This window comes from Elephas maximus, chromosome 1 (assembly GCF_024166365.1).
Source record: "Elephas maximus indicus isolate mEleMax1 chromosome 1, mEleMax1 primary haplotype, whole genome shotgun sequence".
In the NCBI taxonomy this organism is placed as follows: domain Eukaryota; kingdom Metazoa; phylum Chordata; class Mammalia; order Proboscidea; family Elephantidae; genus Elephas; species Elephas maximus.
The window spans coordinates 243,632,038-243,652,776 of NC_064819.1; the positions used below are offsets into that span (position 1 = coordinate 243,632,038).

At 43.5% G+C, this 20,739-nt stretch overlaps 1 protein-coding gene across 3 annotated transcripts in view; it reads left to right on the top strand.

The window, feature by feature from the left end:
* Nucleotides 1–20,739, top strand: part of FAM120B (family with sequence similarity 120B) — a 74,001-nt gene that overhangs the window by 15,556 nt on the left and 37,706 nt on the right. For all 3 annotated transcript variants that reach the window (XM_049906005.1, XM_049906015.1, XM_049906024.1), the window contains exons 2-3: nt 2,212–3,435; nt 6,224–6,404. In XM_049906005.1, coding sequence (XP_049761962.1) covers nt 2,224–3,435; nt 6,224–6,404 — 1,393 coding nt within the window. In that variant the 5' untranslated portion in view covers nt 2,212–2,223. The remainder of the gene's footprint in view (nt 1–2,211; nt 3,436–6,223; nt 6,405–20,739) is intronic.

Consider the following 20,739-nt stretch of genomic DNA (forward strand, 5'->3'; position numbering starts at 1 on the left):
GGTCCTGGGGTCCATGTGCTGAGAAGCTCCTCTACTGGGAAAGATTGATGACAAGGACTATCCCCCAGAGCTGACAAGAGAGAAAAAGCTTTCCCCTGGAGCTGGTGCCCTGAATTTGGACTTCTAGCCTCTTAGACTATGAGAGAATAAATTTCCCTTTATTAAAGCCTCCACTTGTGGTATTTCTGTTATAGCAGCACTAGATAACTAAGACAGAAGGGGACCTTACAACCGTAAAAAAGAAGAGCCAGGGGCAGAGTGTTTTTTTGGACCCGGGGTCCCTGCACTGAGAACCTCCTAGACCCAGGAGACAGAGAGCTGCAACACTAAAGATGGCACAAGATAGCAGGGACTGGGACCAGCAGGCTAGTCTTACTGACTTACAGAGGGAGAGAGCTGAGAGCCTTTGGTCAGGAGGCATCCTGGCAGAGTGAGGTGCTAAAGAGCTTCGTAACATATACCCAAGTAGAGACCCAGGCTGAGAGCAAGAGCTCAGGCCCAGGCTACGAGTGAGGGCCTGGTGGCAGCAGCCGAGAAGAAGCTGTCCTGATCAAAGAACTGTATCCAGAGTGTTCCTGATCCTGAATTGTAACCTGTTACTTCCCTGATAAACCCCATAATCGTGAGTGTGGTCTGTGAGTTTTGTGTGGCCATAGCAACAAGTTTTTGAACCCAGCAGAGAAGTAGAGAGTATTATAGGAGGGATGGCTGATGTCAGAATTGATGAAAAAGGTTGGAGAGTGGAGTTACGTCTGGCCTCTACCTCACCGGAATCAGCTTTGGGCTGAGGCTGATGGTGAGGTTGGAAAACCTCTGACGCTGTCTGAAGGGCATCCTACATGGTGGTGTACAGCGAACCTATGGGAGCCAGAACTCAAAGGGGCTGCCCTATCTTGGAGGTTGTCCACACTTGACAAGTCAATATTACCACTTTTCTGTCACTCTCTGTTAGTAGAAAATATTTGAGTTTTCCTTCTCTGACAGGTTCCGGCATTCTCAGGTTTTACTGTATAAAGTAGCCTGCTTCAGTGTTTTCCACATTTTGAGTTTCTAACTCTTTGAACTACTTTATATCTGTTTTTAAATTTTAGAATGAGCAGTTTTCCATTTAAAGTCAGCATCTCAAATGTTACAAACATTTAGCATAGTGAATTCTTATGTAGTTTTTAAAAACAATTTTATTGAGGTATACTTAAAATAAATTGCACATACTGAATTTGTGTGATTTGACGAGTTTTAATGTGTGTACACACCCATGAAACCATCACCACAATCAAGTTTCCCCTTTGTCCATCCTTTCCTTCCCCTGTCCCCATCAACCTCTGATCTGCTTTCTGTCACTACAGATCAGTGTAACTCTAGATTAGTCAAGTTTCACATAAATGGAATCATAACCCTATGTCTGCTGCTTTCACTCAGCAGAATTGTTCTGGGAATCATCCATGTTGCATGTGTCAGTTAATGTTTTAGGTTTAAAAATAACTTCTGTTGAATTCCCTAGGTGGGAGATATTCCTTCCTCGAAAACTATTAGCCTGTTTTTGAATTTGGTTGAGGAAGTGAGGATTTGTAAAGATTGCTACAGTGTACTAAAAAAAAAAAAACATTGTACTAGCCCTGTGAAAGTCTAAGCCAGGTAGTTCATCTGCACTTAGGTGAAGCATCTCGTGTTTTACGAGGCTGCAGATCAGCACAGGATGTCACCTTGGTGACAGCGTTGTTAGTTGCCGTCAGATCAGCTCCAGTTCACGGTGACCCCGTGTACAACAGAAGGAAACGTTACCTGGTCCTGTGCCATCCTCATGATTGTTGGTGTGCTCAAGTCCATTCCTGTGACTGCTCTGTATTCTTTGTGACTTCCAGCCCAGGGGCTTATCTTCCACACTGTTGGATAGCATTCTGTTGTGATCCCTAAAGTGTTTATTGGCTAATTTGGGGGTTAGATGTCCAGGCCTTTCTTCCTAGTCCTGGTCTGGAAGCTCTGCTGAAACTTGTTCATCATGGATGACCCTGTTGGTATTTGAAACACCAGTTACTCAGTTTCCAGCATCACAGCAACACACAAGCCGCTACAGCATGAAAAGCTTGACAGATGAGCAGTGCATAGATACAGAAAGTGGGCACTAGAGACCGCTGTGCGCGTGCTCTGGGAAGGGCCCTGTGTCTAGTGACAGTGCTGCCATTACAGGTCACTCATTTGTTTTCTTTGCAGATCCCCTCCATCATGGGAGTGCGAGGTCTGCAGGGATTTGTGGGGAGCACGTGTCCACACATATGCACGGTAGTAAACCTCAGAGACCTGGCAGAGTGCCACCGCAGCAAGCATCCTGGCAGCTCCCCGACTGTTGTGGTTGACGCCATGTGCTGTATCAGGTACTGGTACACACCTGAGTCCTGGGTCTGTGGTGGCCAGTGGCGAGAGTACTTCTCTGCCCTGCGGGACTTCGTCAGGGTATTCACGGAGGTCGGCATCAAGCTGGTGTTCGTTTTCGATGGCATGGTGGAGCAGGACAAGCGAGATGAGTGGGTGAAGCGCAGACACAAGAACAGCAGGGAGATTTCCAGGATCTTCCACTACATCAAGTCTCATGGCGAGCAGCCTGGCAGGCACATGTTCTTCATCCCACCTGGCCTGGCCGTGTTCACACGGCTCGCCCTGAAGGCCCTGGGCCAAGAGGCCCACTGCTCCCTTCAGGAGGCTGACTATGAGGTGGCCTCACATGGCCTCCAGGACGGCTGCCTTGGGGTCCTTGGTGAGGACACCGACTACCTGATCTACAACACCAGCCCATACCTCTCCATACAGGATCTGTGCCTGGACACCCTGGACACGGTCATGCTGTGCCGGGAGAAGCTATGTGAGAGCCTGCACCTCAGAGTAGCAGACCTGCCCCTGCTGGCATGCCTGCTTGGCAATGACATAATCCCACAAGGCATGTTCGAAAGCTTTCGGTACAAGTGCTTGTCTGCCTACACCGCTGTAAAAGAAAACCTGGATAAAAGAGGCAACGTCATCCTGGCTGTGGCAGACCACATCGCTAAAGTCCTTCGCTTGCATCAAGGTGAGAAGAAACTAGAAGAGATGCTGCCTTTGGGACCAAACAAAGCTCTTTTTTATAAAGGAGTGACATCATATCTTTTGCCAGGACAGAAATCTCCATGGTTTGTCCAAAAATCCAAAGCTGTAATAACTTTGGACAAGCAAATATTGTCTGTGAGTTCAGATGTATCCATGTGTTCAGATCCCGAGTCCCAGCAAGAAGTACCCATGGATGTAGACCCTGAATTTAAGCTAGAAGCACCCTTGTGTACAAACCCTGAAATTAAGCAGGTAACCATGAGTTCAGAACCTGAAATTGAGCAACAAGTAACTCTTTGTTCCAACCCTGAAATCAAGCAGGAAGTAACCATGGTTTCAGACCCTGAAATCTTAAAGGTATGTAGACACGCCCACCCAGACTGAACATGTTGTGATTGAAAACCTGTTGATCGATGGGTCGGTCAGTGTTTACTGACCACCTGCAGTGGTTAGCATGTGATGGGTCCCAGAGCAGGAGTCTGAGTCTCATTAGGAAGTGTGACAGAATGCACGTGGAAACTCACACTGTGTGGTAGGCTAGGTGAACATCACAGAAAAGAGCCGTGGTCATTGGAAGGAGAGAGAGCACTGTGGGCCACTGTGGTCAGGAAGACATCCTCAGAAAAGGCAGCCCTGGAGCTCGACCTCATTAGGGACAGCATTTGCTACGACAGCAAAGCCTAGGGTAGGGTACTGCATAAAAGGGTCACGAAACTCTTGAGTTTGATGCTTCTGGTCTACTCTGTATCAGAAGGGCAGGATGAGGAGCAGGTCACTTCTGATGGCCTGCACTTGGGAGAGTATAAAGTCCGTACTCTACGACACAACTTTAAGTAACTCTTTAAAAAAAAAATTTTTTTTTTTTTAATCTCGCTGACCTTGAAGCTGCTAGTAGGCCCGCCTTGCTTTGGAGACATTTTAGCAATGAAGGTGAGACTTTGGAATATGTCTAGGTCCTGAAGAGCAGCCCGCATGGTTAAATAATGGTTGACACTTAGTCATGTGGACTCTGTGCTCTCCAGTACTAGCTCGTTAACCCGTTACCACCTTATGGCAACCAGTTGGCATGTGAAGAAAGTGAGGGACAGAGAGATCAAGGCTCAGTCTGCAGCAATGAACCGCCATAACTAGAACCACTAAGTAGCTACAAAGAGATACGGATTCACAGTTTCTGGTATTCCGGGTCATCCTGACACCACGTTTTAAGTGCCTTGAGTGGTAGCTTGGGTTTACATTTTGAATAGTAATCTAGATGATTTACCCTTTGTCTTAGCTATCTAGTGTGGCCATGACAGACATACCACAAGTGGATGGCTTTAACAAAGGGGAATGTATTTTCTCACAGTCTAGTAGGTTTTTTTTAGTAGGTTAGAAGTCCAAATTAAGGGCGTTGGCTCCAGGGGAAGGTTTTTTCTCTCTGTCAGCTCTGGAGGGAGATGACTTGTCCTCAAACTTCCCCTGGTAGAGGAGCTTCTCAGGTGCAAGGACACCAGGTCCAAAGGATGTGCTCTGCTCCTGGTGCCGCTCTCTTGGTGGTATGAGGCCCCCACCTCTGCTTGCTTCCCTTTTATCTCTTGAGAGATAAAAGGTGGTACAGGCCACACCCCAGGGAAACTCCTTTTACCTTGGATCAGGGAGGTGACCTGAGTAAAGGTGGTGTTACAGTCCCACTCTAATCGTCTCAACATAAAATTACAATCACAAAATGGAGGACAACCACACATGGCCTAACCAAGTTCATACGCATATTTTGGGAGGGACATAATTCAATCCACGACACCCCTACAGTAACAAGAACCCTTCACAGGAAAATTAAACCCGTGGCGGGACCGGGGGGGTGGTCATTATAGGCCTTATGACCCTGGCTGCTTATTTAACAAGAAACTAGAATTAATTTCAGTCTTGTCTGCTCCTTGCATGCCTGCACTGTGCTGGTGTAGCAAAGAGAAGCAAGAGCGTGCCTGGCATGTGGCCTTGCTTAGTAAATGGCTGTGAACAAACGACTGAGTAAAGGCTATACAGTGTCTAATCCCCCCAAAATTTTATTTAACAGAAGAGACCGGACATGCACCATGAGCCTGTCCTTCATGAGCTCCATGAGGCCGGGGGTGGTTAGTTTGGACTAGGGGAGCAGGAAGGGTTAGGGGAGAAGGCAACATTCTGAGCGAAGGTGTGGAAGGAAAGGGCACTCAAGTGGAACTAGTGTTGACGGAGCATAGGTGAAAGGGCACTGAAGGTTCTCCAGGAGTAGATGAATGGGTACTAAGGGTGGTAGAACAGATGAGGGGTTCAGGGGCTCTCGAGAAGAGGGTGAGGGCTACTGGGGGCTCTTGAGGAGCAGATGAGTGGTACAGGGGGCTCTCAAGGAGCAAGTCAGGGGGCACTGGGGGTTCTCAGGTATCAGTGAAGGTGCCCCATCTGATGGGTGATGGTGGTGAAGCCATGAACAAGACTGAACACTGGTTGTCACCTGTGCTGGATCTGAGTGTCAGGTAAAGAACTTGTGGCTGCCCACGTGCTTTAAGGAAGGAAGTGATTGGACCTGTTCCCTAGAAGATAACGGGCAGTGGCCTGGAGGAAGTGCTGGAGTGGGGCAACTGGAAGCAGGGGTTCAGTTAGGAGCCTTTTATCACAACCGGCAAGAAGTAACAAGCCCTTGTTTGCTGGGAGGGTATAAACGTGGCCAAATCGATGAGCGACCACAGAGGAAATGTGGTAGGACTTGTATATGACTGGGGACAGGAGGAAGGGAAGAAATTAAATAGTTTTGAGCCTGGACACCCAAAGAAAAGGGGGAACATACTGTGTGATGTCATGCTGTGAATGACAGCCACCCACTTGAGACCCCTCAGGTAGCTGGCAGATGATAGATGTGTGGCTGCTTCTGATTGGAGGTTACTCGATTGTTTCCAAAGAAGCGCTGGTGGCACAATGGTTAAGCGCTTGGGTACTAACCAAAAAGTCAGTGGTTCGAACCCACCCATCAGCAAATTGGGAGAAAGACCTGGTGGGGTGCTCCCATAAAGATTACAGCGTAGCAAACCCTATGGGGCAGTTCTATTCTATGATTCAGAATTGACTCAATGGCGTACAACAACTATTTGTTTCCAAGGAAGTCATTTGTCTTTATTTAAATTTTAAACAGGTTGCTAGAGCACAGCACGTCCAGGGTGAAAGCTACCTGGTATACAATATCATGAGCAGAGGGGAGATTGAGTGTAGCAACACCCTGGAGGATGAGCTCGACCAGGCCCTGCCGAGCCAGGCCTTCGTCTACCGCCCAGTCCGCCAGCGTGTCTACGCACTCCTGTTGGGGGACGACGAAGGTGAGTACAGCCCGACAGAAGTGGGTTCCGAGAAACAGGCCAGATGGAGGAGAGCGCGTTCTTTCAGAACTGGAGACAATTAAGTGGGGTTTTGTTTCTCTGTAAAATCCGTAATTGAAAATATCACTCACATCTGTAAAACGTTAAAGATAAACACCATGTGACAGCCATATATAATTAGCAAGCAGTTGATCAGTATTCCTTGAAAGAAGAGTACATTGTTTCTATAAAATGTCATGTTTTTATACGGTGTTGACTCGATGGCACTGGGTTTGATGGGTTTTATACCTTAAAAGGATTTGTGTTTTTGAAAAATGAAAACTCTTTATTCTTTTGGAGTGTAGGGTATGTTTATTATTATCAGAAGTCTACTTAGCCTCCCCTCAAAACGTGATTCTCATAAAATAGTTTAAAAAATTTAGTATATCATATTTTAAAATATAAACAAGTATTTCCTTAAGTGTTTTGTAGTTATGTGTATGTTTTTCCCACCCATGTTTGGATTGCTCCCCATAACAGGAGTGATCCAATAATTTCTGCGTTCTGTTAAATCACCTTCCTTTGGAATGGGCACAAATATCGATGTCTTACAGTCATTTGACCAGGTAGTTGTCTTCCAAATTTCTTGGCATAGACTAATGAGCACTTCCAGCATTGCATCTGTTCATGGTAATATCTCAGTTGGTATTCCATTTATTCGGTCCTTGTTTTTCAGCAGTGCTGTCTGTGGAGCTTGGACTTCTTCCTTCAGTGCCATCAGTTACTGATCATATGCTACTGTCTGAAATGGTTGAATGTTGACCAGTTCTTTTTGGTACAGTGACTCTGTGTATTCCTTCCATCTTCTTTTGATGCTTCCTGCGTCATTCAATATTTTGCCCATAGAATTCTTCAAAATTGCAACTCAGGGCTTGAATTTTTTCTTCAGTTCTTTCAGCTTGAGAACTGTTGAGCGTGTTCTTCTTCTCTTTTGGTTTACTAACGCCAGGTCTTTGCACATTTCATTATAATATTTTATTCTCTCGAGCCACCCTCTGAAATGTTCTGGTCATCTCTTTTACTTCATCATTTTTTCCATTCACTTTAGCTGCTTTACATTCAACAGCAAGCTTCAGAGTCTCTTCTGACATCCATTTTGGTCTTTTCTTTCTTTCCTGTTTTTTTTAATGACCTTTTGCTTTCTTCATATATGATGTTCTTGATGTCATTCCACAACTTGTCTGGTCTTCGGTTATTAGTGTCCAACACGTCAAATCTGTTCTTGATATGGTCTCCAAATTCAGGTGGGATATACTCAAAGTTGTATTTTGGCTCTCTTGGACTTGTTTTAATTTTCTTCAGCTTCAACCTGAACTTGAATATGAGCAGTTGAAGGTCTGTTCCTCAGTCTCTGGCCTTTTTCTGACTAATGATATTGAGCTTTTCCATCATCTCTTTCCTCAGATATAGCCAGTTTGATTGCTGTGTATTCCATTTGGAAAGGTTCACCTTATAAATTCACTATTTATGTTGTTGAAAAAATGTATTTACAATGAAGAAGTTGTTGGTCTTGTAAAATTCCGTGATGTGATCTCCCGTGTCATTTCTGTTACTGAGGCCTTACATTCCAGCTACCGATCCTTCCTTGCTTCCAACTTTTGCGTTCCAATCACCAGTAATTATCAGTGCATCTTGGTTGCATGTTTGATTAATTGCAGATTGCAGAAGTTAGTCGAAATTTTCAATTTCTTCATATTTGGCATTAGTGGTTGGTGGGTAAATTTGAATAATATTTGCATTAACTGGTCTTCCTTATAGGCCAACCAAAAAAACCAAACCCAGTGCCGTCAAGTCGATTCTGACTCATAGCGATCCTCTGGACAGAGTGGAACTGCCCCATAGAGTTTCCAAGGAGCGCCTGGCGGAATCGAACTGCCGACCCTTTGATTAGCAGCTGTAGCACTTAACCACTACGCCACCAGGGTTTTCCTTAGAGGCATATGGGTATTATCCTGTCACTGACAGCATTGTATGTCAGGATGTATCTTGAAATGTTCTTTTTGGTGATGAATGTGATGCCATTCCTCTTCAATTTGCCATTGCTGGCATAGTAGACGATATGATTGTCTGATTCAAAATGGCTAATATCAGTACATTTCAGCTCACTAGAGTTAAGCTTTCAGGACCGTCACCTGCTTATGGGGTACGACTCAAAATGAGAAGAAACAGCTGCAAACGTCCACTAGTGATCAGAACATGGCGTGTATGCAACCTCCCGATAAAAGGAGAAAACATTGACGTTTTAACGGATTTTATTTTACTTGGATCAATTTACTTGTTTACATGGCAACGTATTGCATTAGGTGAATCTGCTGCAAAAGACCTCTTTAAAGTGTTAAAAATGCAAAGTTGTCACTTTAAGGCCTAAGGTTCACCTCACCCAAGCCAGGGTGTTTTCAGTCGCCTCATATGCATGTGAAAGCTGGACGATGAATAAGGAAGACAGAAGAAGAATTGATGCCTTTGAATTATGATGTTGGCAAAGAATAGTGAATATACCATGGACTGGCAAAAGAATGAACAAGTCTGTCTGGGAGGAGGTACTGCCGGAATGCTTCTTACAAGCAAGGATGGCAAGACTTCGTTTCACGTATCTTGGACATGTTATCAGGAGGGGCCAATCCCTGGAGAGGGACATCATGCTTGGTAAAGTAGAGGGTTATGGAAAGAAAGGAAGACCCTCAACAAGATGGATTGACACAGTGGTTATAACAATGAGACCAAGCTTAGCAAGGATTGTGAGGATGGAGTAGGACTGGGCACTGTTTCATTCTGTTGTGCATAGGGTTGCTATGAGTCGGAACCAACTCCAACACACCTAACAACAACAGGAGTGAGGCCTTTCACTTCAAGTGCACAGCTGCTGCGGGACTGTGGTCCCACATCAGGCATGGAGAGGAGCATGATGCATGTCCTCAGCTCCTAAGTGAGACCTTGCTCACCTCAGACTGATTCACCAGTATTTTAGAGTCCAATGTGTACATGCTTGGAGGAGAAACATGACCCAGCAAACTGGTACCAGGACTAGCAAGAGCAGCTACAGGATCCCAGATAAAGGATCTGTGGCCCCTTTGCCTAAACATTATCATTTCCAAACACCAATATCATTACTAGTACTATTCTGCCGTTCCAGAAAGTAAATATGTAAATAGTCTAAACCTGGTGATAGAATCATTAGATTAAAATGCTATAATTATTCTTTTTTAGGGGGGTAATGTTTTTTAATGTTTGAATCTAGATTTCATTAGATTTCTAGCACCATCCAACACATGCTGCCTGCTCCCGTATGTGATCTAAGGAGGATGTAAGAAAGATGTTTAAGCTGATTTAAAAATGGAAACAAAGGAAGCTATGAAGTAAATATCGGGGCCAAATATTGTTTAAATCATTATTTTCTCTTATGTGGTGTTCTGCCCATATTCTTTCATTGTTACCATGAATGATTGCAAATTGAACATTTTTTCACATTATAAAATCATATTTACCTGAATTGTTTTCAGAATAGTTTATGATTAAAATATTTAATTTTTTAAAGTTTCACTAACTTTTAAGTTTCATAGTTTGTGTCCTGGATTGAATCATGTCCCCCCCAAAATATGTGTCAATTTAGCTCTTCCGGGATTCTTAGCATTGTGTGATTGTCTGCCATTTTGTCATCTGATGTGATTTGCCTTTGTGTTGTAAATCCTATCTATATGATGTTAATGAGGCAGGATCAGCGGCAATCATTTTAACGAGGCAGGACTCGATGTACAAGATTAGACTGTGTCTTAAGTCAATCTCTTTTGAAATATAAAAGAGAGAAGCAAGCAGAGAGGGGGTGGACCTCATACCACAAAGAAAGAAGAGCCAGGAGAATAACATGTGTCCTTTGGATCAGGGGTCCCTGTGCTGAGAAGCTCTTTGACTGGGGAAGATTGATGACAAGGAACTTCCCCCAGACTGAGAGAGAGAGAGAGAGAAAGCCTTCCTCTGGAGCTGGCACCCTAAATTTGGACTTTAGCCTCCTGGACTGTGAGGGAATAGATTTGTCTTTGTTAAAGCCATCTGCTTGTGGTATTTCTGTGATAGCAGTACTAGATGACTAAGACAGAATTTGATACTGGGAGTGGGGTGCTGCTCTAACAGATACCTAAACTATGGAAGTAGTTTTGAAACTGTGAATGGATAGAGGCTGGAAGAGTTTTAAAGTGCCTGATGGTAAAAGTCTAGATTGCCTTGAAGGGACTTTTGGTGGGATTATGGATATCAAAGACAGTTCTGTTGAGGACTCAGAAGGAAGTGAGGAGAGCTGTTCCACTGGAAATGGTGCAGGTGGCAGGAAGCAGCAGCAGAAAAATGGCAGCAGCAGACCTAGGAGATCAGCGCAAGACAGTGTTGGAGCTGACCCACAGGAGGCTTCCTGGTGGAGTGTGGTGCCTACTGGCACTTATTAGTAGAGTTAGGCTCACCAACCCATGAAGCAAGAGAGCTGAGTACCTTCTGGCAGAAGTTTACTGCCAGAGTGGGGTGCCTCCAGGCACTCATCGGTAGGGCTAAAGAGCTTTGGAACATTTGCCTGAGTAGGGCAGAGCTGGCAGGCCCAAAGGCCCAAGGGGCTGAGAGGCCAAGGAATCAGGAAGCAGAAGCTAAAGAGACAAGGAACACAGGAAGCAGAGCTGCCTCAATGTCGCAGGCTAGGGCCACGACCTCTAGGGTCTCAAAGGGTAGAGCTATGGCCTCTGGGACTTCAAAAGGTGAGGCCACAGCCTCCTAGGTTTCAGAGAGTCGTATCTGCACCAATTCAGTCCCAGGGCATGGGGTCCCTTTCATATGTGGCCAGCGGGGTGGGGCCAGATCCGCTGCCCAAAGCTGAGGGGGCAGGGCTGCTATGCCCAAGGAGCAGAAGGAAGAGGCCTGTCAGGGCCAAGGGTGTAGGGTCACCACTCAGAGGTGCTAGAAGAATGGGGCAGCCCAAAGTTGAGGGAGCAGCACTGCTGTTCCAGAAAGCCTGGAAAGTGGAGCTGAAGCCCAGAACTAAGGGACCTCCAGTCAGAATCCGGAGAGAGTGGCCTACACCCAGAGTCTGGAGGGCAGAATCATTGTCTAAATGGTCTTGGAGCACAGAGGATTATTTTCAAGCCTTGAGAGCTAATGTAATGTGTTCCGCTGACTTGCTTGGTGCGTGTTTTCTGCCTTCTTTCCCTCCAGTTTCTCCCATTTGTAATGGAAATATCTAGCTTTTACCTGTTCCGCCATTGTAATTTGGAATCAGATAACTTGTATTCTAGATTTCACAGATGAAGAGGAATTTTTGGATTTTGGACTTGGAGTTGATTTAAGACTTTTGCTATGATACGATGGGGTGAATGTGTTTTACATGTGTCAAGGATGTGAATTTTGGGGGACCAAAGTGTGGAATGTCATGGACTGGATTGTGTCCCCCTCAAAATAATGTGTCAACTTGTCCAGGCCATGGTTCCCAGTATTGTGTGATTGTCCACCATTTTGTTGTCTGATGTAATTTTCCTATGTGTTATAAATCATATCTCTATGATGTTAATGAGGTGGGATTAGGGGCAGTTATGTTAATGAGGCAGGACTCAATCTACAAGATTGGATTGTGTCTTAGGTCAGTCTCTCTTGAGATATAGAAGAGAGAAACAGAGTGGTGGGGACCACGATGAAACAAGAGCCAGGAGAATAGCACATTCTTTCGACCTGGGGTCCCTGCAATGAGAAGCTCCTCAACTAGGGAAAATTGATGACAAATTCCTTCGCCCCAGAGCCAACAGAGAGAGAAAGCCTTTCACTGGAGCTGGCACCCTAAATTCGGACTTCTAGCTTCCTAAACTGTGAAAGAATGAATTTCTTTTTGTTAAAGTTATCCACTTGTGATATTTCTGTTATAGCAGCACTAGATAACTTAAGACATCTTAGTGCATTTTACTTGTTAGGTAGTTACTAGAAAACTACATAAGCAGAAAAATTTATTCAAATTGAACTTGTCTTCACAATTGATCTTTTCTTTTCACCTTTTTGGCTTTCTACACGAAGCTTTATATTATTAGAATGTGAAAATAAAATGCTGCTATTGATGGTTTATTTATGATGATAAAGGTGAAGCTTATTCTATGATACCTCCTTGGCCTGGCTTATTACTGTGTGCATTTGAAAGTAACGTATACTCAGCAGTTGTTGAGTTTAATGTTGTTCAAGTCTTACTGATTTTCTCTTGTAGTTCTTACTTCTTCTTAGTTCCTGAAACAAGAGTGTTGAAATCTCCAACTATTATTTTAGATTTTTCTATTTCTTCCTTCATTTCTGTCAGTTTTTGCTTCACGTATTTTGAAACGCTATTATTAGGTGCTGAGGTGAAATGAGTGCTTTTATGTGGCCTTTCGCCTTGATTCTTTGGAAAAAACATGAGAAATGTTTCCCCTAAGACCTGAGGAGTTACCTTTGCCCTAGTTTTCTACCCCGGAGGTTTTGTTACTTTTGTTCTGGTTGATATTTCCTGGGTAAGCTGTAAACAAGGATGGTTTGATACTTTTTGCCTGGCCCTGGGCTGCAGCCTGCCCTGTGATTGGTATGCGTCTTGGCAGGGATTCAGGCCTCTGTGAGTTGGAATCTACTCGATGGGAATGGGTTTGGGTTTTATTTCTTGGTTTTGCATGGATTGGTCAATATACTATGCAAATAAAGTGACTGTGGACTGTGCAAATGAAGTGTCTGTAGCCTACTATGCAAATCAAGTATCTGTGGTCTGCTGAGAGGGGATTGTTCAGTTCATGGCCCTGGCAGTATGGAAATGCCTTAAAATGGACAAGGAGTTGTAGCTATAAGCAGCCAGCCCCACAGAGGTTTTTCAGACAGAAGGAAGGAGGAAGAAATGCAGAAGGAAGAAAGGAGAGAAGCAGAGAGAGAGGAGGCAAGGAACCTCCTAGAAGAACTGTAACACAGGTCAGGGGTTATAATACCGAGGACAGCTAGAGGCCCAGAAGTGGCCCAGCAGCAGAGTCAGTGGCAACAGGCCCAGAAGGGGCCTTGCAGCAGACTTAGTGACAAACGGCAGGGCCTGTCCTCAGGGGCCTAAGAGGAGGCCTGCATGGCTGAGAGGAGCTGAGAGAGCAGTCCTGTACTGAAGAGGGAAGACTTTGCCTGCATGCTTCCTGATCCTGATACCAAATTGTGGCCCCTTGATGCTGATGCCAAGTTGTACCCTGTGAGTTCTGTGTGGCCATTGCAACAGATTATTGAACCCAGAGAAGAAGTAAAGAGTGCTGTGGGAGGGACTGCTAGTGTCAGAATTGGTAAAAAGGTTGCGGGGTAGAGGTATATTAGACCTCCACCTCGTGGGAATCAGCTTTGGTCTGATCCTGGTCATTATTCTTTCTGAAGTTAGGCCAGGTCTGAAACCATCATTTTACAGGAGAATATGTATATTGATAATTGTTATGTTTCTCAGTGAATCAATTTTTTTAACATTGTGAAATTTTCTTCTTTATCTGGTAATACTCCTTGTCCTGAAGATGGCTTTGTCCGGTATTAATGCGTATATGCACTCCACTCTTTTCATGACTAACGTTTGGGTGGATCACCTGTTTTCTTTGCTTTTAGTTTTAAATGATTTCTGTATATTTAAAGTGCACCTTTTTTTTTAAATGGCATATCCAGTCTGACAGTCAGTCTTTTAATTGTAGTATTTAGGCCATTTACATTTGATGTAATTATTGACTTGGTTGGGTTTAAGTTTTATATTTAAGCTTTGCTTTGATTTTTTTTTCTCCTTTTCTGACTTCTTTTGGATTGAGTAGTTTTAATATTTTGGTTTATTGCTTCTATTGGTTTATTAGATTTACCTATTTACTTTTTTTTGTGGTTACTCTAGGGTTTACAGTATACATCTTTAATTTACCACAGTTTGTCTTCATATATTATACCATGTTATGCATAATGTAAAAAACAGTGCTTTATTCTTCCCCTCACTTTTTAGATTGTTGTCTAATGCCTTCTACATATTTTAACTTTTTATTTTAAAAATAATTATACAGAGTCATAAAGAGTTGCAAAAATAGTACATGGAGTCCCATATACTTTTCACTCAGCTTCCCCTAAAAGTGACATCTTAGATAATTGTAGTACAATATCAAAACCAGGAAGTTGACATTGGCACAATACTGTTAATTAAACTACAGACCTTACTCATTTTTCACCATTTTTCACGTACATTCGTGTGTGTGTGCATGCAGTTCCATGCAGTCTTATCCCCTGTATAGATTTGTGTGTAACCGCCACCACAAGTGAGATATGCAACTGTCGTTGTCACCACAAAGGGGCTTCCTCAAGCTGGCCCTTTATACTCAGACTCCCTGTCCCCTGGCAACCACTAATCTGTTCTCTATTTCTATACTTTTGTCGATTTGAGAGTGTTATATAAATGCAGGCATATAGTATGTAACCTTTTGAGGTTATGTGTATGTTTTAAACCCCTGTACTCAGCTGCTAACTAGAAGGTAGGCAGTTTGAATCCACCAGCTGCACCTTGGAAACCTTATGGCGCAGTTCTTCCCTGTTGTATGGGGTCGCTGTGAGTAGAAATGGATTCACCAGCAGTAGGTTTGGTTTTGGTTTGGAATATGTTGTTATTATTTTTACTCTAAACCAGGAGTTGGCAAACTTTCTGTGAAGCACTGGATTTTAGTAACTGTTCTAGCCTTTGCCCCCTATGGTCTCTGTCACAATGACTCAATCAGTTGTAGTGCGAAGTGGCCATGAATAGTATGTAAATGAATATCACTGTGTTCCAATAAAACTGTATAATTTTCCCATGTCATGAAATTTGAATTCTATATAATTTTCCTGTGTCACAAACTGTTCTTCTTTTGATTTTTTTCAATGATTTAGATAAGTGAAAACCATTTTTAGCTTGGCAGGGTGTCTGAAAACAAGAGGTGGGCTGGATTTGGCCCACACACTCTACGTAGCTTGCTGATTCCTACTTCAAACAGGTAGTTAGTTATTTCTTAAAGAAGTTAATAAATGAGAAAAAGTCTCACATTTACACCGTTCCATTGCTTTTCAGTCCTTTGTGTGGATGCCAGTTTCTGTCCCATGTCATTTTCCTTCACCCTGAAGAACTTACTTTGACATTTCTTGTGGTGCAGGTTTTAATTTTCTGAGTTTTTGTTTGTTTATTTTGTTTTTTAATGTCTTTATTTCCCCCTTTATTTCTGAGGTATAGTTTTGCTGGATATAGGATTTCGGGTTGATAGTTTTTTGTTTTTGTTTTCTTTCAGCATCTTAAAAGTGTAATAACGTTGCCTTCTAGCTTATATTGTGTCTGACGGGATGGCAGAGGTCTTTCCTCTTGTTCCATGTGTAATGCATCTCTTTTTCCCCGGCTGCGTTTAACATTTTTCTCATCATCACTGGTTTTCAGCAATGTGATTAAGGTATGCTTTGGAGTGGTTTACTCTGTGTTTGCCCAGCTGAGATTCTGGAGCTTCTTGGACCTGTGGGCTTTTATTTTCTATGCAGTCTGATAAAACTTTGAGGATTGTTTCTTCAAGTAGCTTTTCTGCCTCAGCCTTTTCCACTGCTCCCCTGGGCCTGCCATTGCATGTACACTACTTTGTAACTCCCTCCAGTCAGTGAGGCTTTTTTAGTACTTTTCTCTCTGTGCATCGATTTGGATAGCTTCTGTTGCCCTGTTTTCAAGTTTACTGATCTTTCCTTCCAGAATGTCTAATCTTCTCTTGACCTCATCCAGTGAGGTTGTCATTTCAGATACTGTACTTTTCAGCTGTTTCTTTTTTTGGTATTTTGTTTTTCTTTTCCTGTCTCTGTAGTTTCTTTTAAATCCTTAAGCATATTCATAATACCTGTTTTGTAGTCCTGATCTGGTAGTTGCAACATCCCTGGCATGTCTGGATCTGCATCCATTGTTGAGTTTTTTTTTGATAATGGGTTCACGTATTTTTGCTTATTCTCATGTCTAGTGTTTGTTGATTGTATGCTAGAACATGTTGGCTGGCATGAATTACTACTGGTGGGTGGCTTTAAAGAACAGAAATTTATTTTCTCACAGTTTGGAGCCAGGAAGTCCGAATTCAGGATGTGGCTGTAGGGGTAGATCCTTCCTTGTCTCGTTCAGCTTCTAGTAGCTGCCAGCAATCCTGGGATTCCTGGTTTGTAGGTGGCATCTGCCTCTGACTTCACATGGAGTCTCTACTCCCACTGTGTCGTGCTTTGCCTCTTTGTGTCTGTGCTTCTCTTTATATCACTCAGAAGTGATTAGGTTTAGAATCTACCCTACACTGGTATGATCTCAACTGATGGATTACCCTACAGATTACATTGAATTGTGGAAGATGATCACATTAGATTAGATCCACAAGTATTCCAGTACATGTTCTGGGGGGGACACGATTTGATCCATAACACAAGGTGATGTACTGTTTTGAAATACACACACAAAAAAGAACGTTTGGGTAGTTTTTCTATTTTTAAGGGCAAGGCCACACACGATTATAGATTAAACCAGCAGTATAAAATGCCTTAGAAGCGAGGATGACAAGACTTCGTCTCTCATACGTTGGATATGGTATCAGGAGGGACCAGTCCCTGGAGAAGGATATCATGCTTGGTAAATAGAGGGTTAGCGAAAAAAAGGAAGACCCTCAATGAGATGGATTGACACAGTGGCTGCAACAATGAGCCCAGACATAACAAGGATTGTGAGAATGGTGCAGGTCCAGGTAGTGTTTCGTTCTGTCATTCATAGGGTCACTGTTAGTCAGAACCAACTCAATGACACTTATCAACAACAACAGAAAAATATTATAGAACCATAAGGACAAATATATTTTTTAAAGGACTGGAGGATTGTTATATTGGGAAATTCCAATAAATAGAAAGTTGCAGTCAGCATGGTTTTTTTTTTTTTTTCATTCTCTCTGTCATGGTTTGAATTGTGTCCCCCACAAATATCTGTCAACATGGCTAGGTTATGATTCCCTCGTATGACTGTCTACCATTTTATCATCTGATGTGATTTCCCTGTGTGTTGTAAATCTTATCACTGTGAAGATGGATCAGCAGCAGTTATATTAATGGGTCTGCAGAATTAAATAGTGTCTTAAGCCAATCTCTTTTGAGATATAAAAGAGAGAAGTGAGCAGAGAGACGTGGGAACCTCATACCACCAAGAAAGCAGGGCCAGGAGCAGAGCGCATCCTTTGGACCTGAGGTTATCGGACCGAGATGCCCCCAGACCAAGGGAAGACTGATGACAAGGACCTTCCTCCAGAGCCAACAGAGAGAAACCCTTCCCCCTGGAGCCGGCACCCTGAATTTGGAGTTGTAGCCTACTGGACTGGGAGAGAAAGAATTTCCCTTTGTTGAAGCCATCCACTTGTGGTGTTTTTGTTATACCAGCACTAGGTGACTAAGATACTCTGTTTCCATCCCTTAAATACTCTTGGCAAATCAACATCTTTTCCAGATTATATGAGAGTTTTCAGCACCCTGGGAAATTCGTGTATTTGTATAATCTAGTCAGAGATCTGATGAGGGAGAGGCTGGTTATATAGACAGTTGTACAACTTTGCTCACAGGGGAAAAAATCTTAGTTAAAAAGAAAAGATTTTACCAAGTGGAATGATGCGTCCTTTGCAGATAGCTAAAGAGCAAATTTGGTTATATTCTTTTTCCATTTTGCATATAGAAGTAGTCAGTAAAGCTAGCAAAGGATTTTTACTCTACTTAAAGACTTAGTTTCACTTAAGTAAATTATCTAATTATTAATTTAAAAAATATAAATTATGCTTAGTATGGATTTCAACTGTTTCCTAATTTCAGTTTTTTGAATAGTGATTCTCATGGATTGAATCGTGTGCCCAAAAATATCTGTCAGCTTGGCTAGGTCATGATTTCTTTACATGATTGTATGATTGTCTGCCATTTTATTCCCTGATGTGATTTCCCTATGTGTTGTAAATCCTATCACTGATGTAATAAGATGGTTTTAGTGGCAGTTATACTGATGAAGTCTACAAGATTAGATAGTGTCTTAAGCCAATCTCTTTTGAGATATAAAAGAGAGAAGCGAGCAGAGATGGGGGAATCTCATACCACCAAGAAAGCAGCTCTGGGTGCAGAGCGTGTCCTTTGGACCTGAGGCTCCTGCACTGAGATGCCCCCAGACCAAGGAAGACTGATGACAAGGACCTTCCTCCTGAGTCGACAGAGAGAGAAAGCTTCCTCTGGAGCTGTTGCCCTGAATTTGGACTTCTGGCCTAGTGGACTGTGAGAGAATAAACTTCTCTTTGTTAAAGCCATCCATTTGTGGTATTTCTGTTACAGCAGCACTAGATGACTAAGACAGAATTTGGTACTGGGAGTGGGGTGCTGCTCTACCAGAAACCTAAAATGTGGAAGTGGTTTTGAAACTGTGAGTAGATACAGGACTGGCAGCAGCAGAGAGCTGGCAGCAGCAGAGAACCGGCAGCAGCAGAACCAGGAGGCCAGCACCAGGCAGCACTGGAGCCAACCCACAGAGTGAAAGAGCTGAGTGCCTGTGCGCAGGAGGCGTCCTGGTGGAGTGGGGTGCCTCTGGGCACTTACCAGTAGAGCTAGGCTTGCAGACTCACAGAGTGAGAGAGCTGAGTGCTTTCTGGCCAGAGTTTACTGGTGGAGTGGGGTGGCTCCAGGCACTTATCGGTAGAGCTTCAGAGCTTTGGAACACTTGTCCCAACAGGGCAGATGTGGGTGTGAGGCTCAAGAAGCTGAGAGGCCAAGAAACCAGGAAGCAGAATCTGAAGGGACAAGTAACACAAGAAGCTGAGCTGCTTTAGTCTCAAAAGGTATGGCCACAACCTCTGGAGTTTCAAAGGGTAGAGCCATGGTCTCTGGTGTTTCTAAGGGTGGAGTCATCACTCAGGTGGACTAGGAAAATGGTGTGCCTAAAGCCGAGGAAGCAGAGGTGCTATCCCAGTGGGCCTGGAAGGCAGAGTTGAATCTCAGGGCCAAGGGGCCTCTACTCAGAATCCGGAGAGTGTGGCCAGTACCTAGAGCCTGGAGGGCAGGACAATTGTGTAAATTGTCTCAGAGAACAGAGGATTATTTTCAGAGCCTTGAGGGCTAATGTAATGTGTTCTGCTGACTTTCTTGGTGCCTGTTATTCCTTCTTTCCTTCCAGTTTCTCCCATTTCTAGTGGAAATGTCTAGCTTGTGGCTGTTCTTCCACTGTACCTTTGGAAGCAGATAACTTGTAGATTTTACAGTGAGGAAGAATTTTTGTGTTTTGGACTTGGAGTTGATTTGAAGACTTTTGCTGTAATATGACGGGGTGAATATGTTTTACGTGTCTCAAGGACATGAATTTGGGGGGGCCAAAGGGTGGAATGTCATGGATTGAATTTTGTCCCCCCAAAATATCTTTCAACTTGGCTAAGTCTTGATTCCCTTACGTGATTGTATGATTGTTTACCGTTTTATCTTCTGATGTGATTTCCCTATGTGTTGTAAATCTTATCACTATGATGTAATAAGATGGATTAGTAGCAGTTATACTGATGAAGTCTACAAGATTAGATAGTACCTGAAGCCAATCTCTTTTGAGATATAAAAGAGAGAAGCGAGCAGAGATGGGGGAATCTCATACCGCCAAGGAAGCAGCTCTGGGTGCAGAGTGTGTCCTTTGGATCTGAGGTTCCTCCACTGAGATGCTCCCAGACCAAGGGAAGACTGATGACAAGGACTTCCCTCTAGAGCCGACAGAGAGAGAGACTTCCCCTGGAGCTGGCGCCTTGAAATCCTGTGGTGCAGTTCTGCTCTGCCCCACAAGGTCACTGTGAGTCAAAATCGAACCCACAGCAACAGGTGGTGGTGTGGCGGGGTGGTGGTTAAGAGCTCGGCTGCTAACCAAAACGTCGGCAGTTTAAATCCACCAGCCGCACCTTGGAAGCCCTATGGGGCGGTTCCCTGCCCTCTAGGATTGCTATGAGTTGGAATTAACCAGACAGCGACAAGTTTGGTTTGGTTTTTTAGGCAGTATCTTATTTTTGTTTCTTTCAATCTGTTGTGCTTGCTACTGGCATAAAATTTTACTTTACTGTTTTGAACTCTAAGCCCAGCAAATTGAAAGTTTCAGTGAGAAAATTGGCCTCTTCTTCCAGGAATTGGAAGATTCAATTTCCTCTTCTCTTTTTTCTTGATATATAAGACATTTTAAAAGAAGATTGTTTCATTTTATTTCTGACAAAGCAAATTATTGCAAACATTGTTGCTGTGGTTTCAGATTAAAACTTCTCAG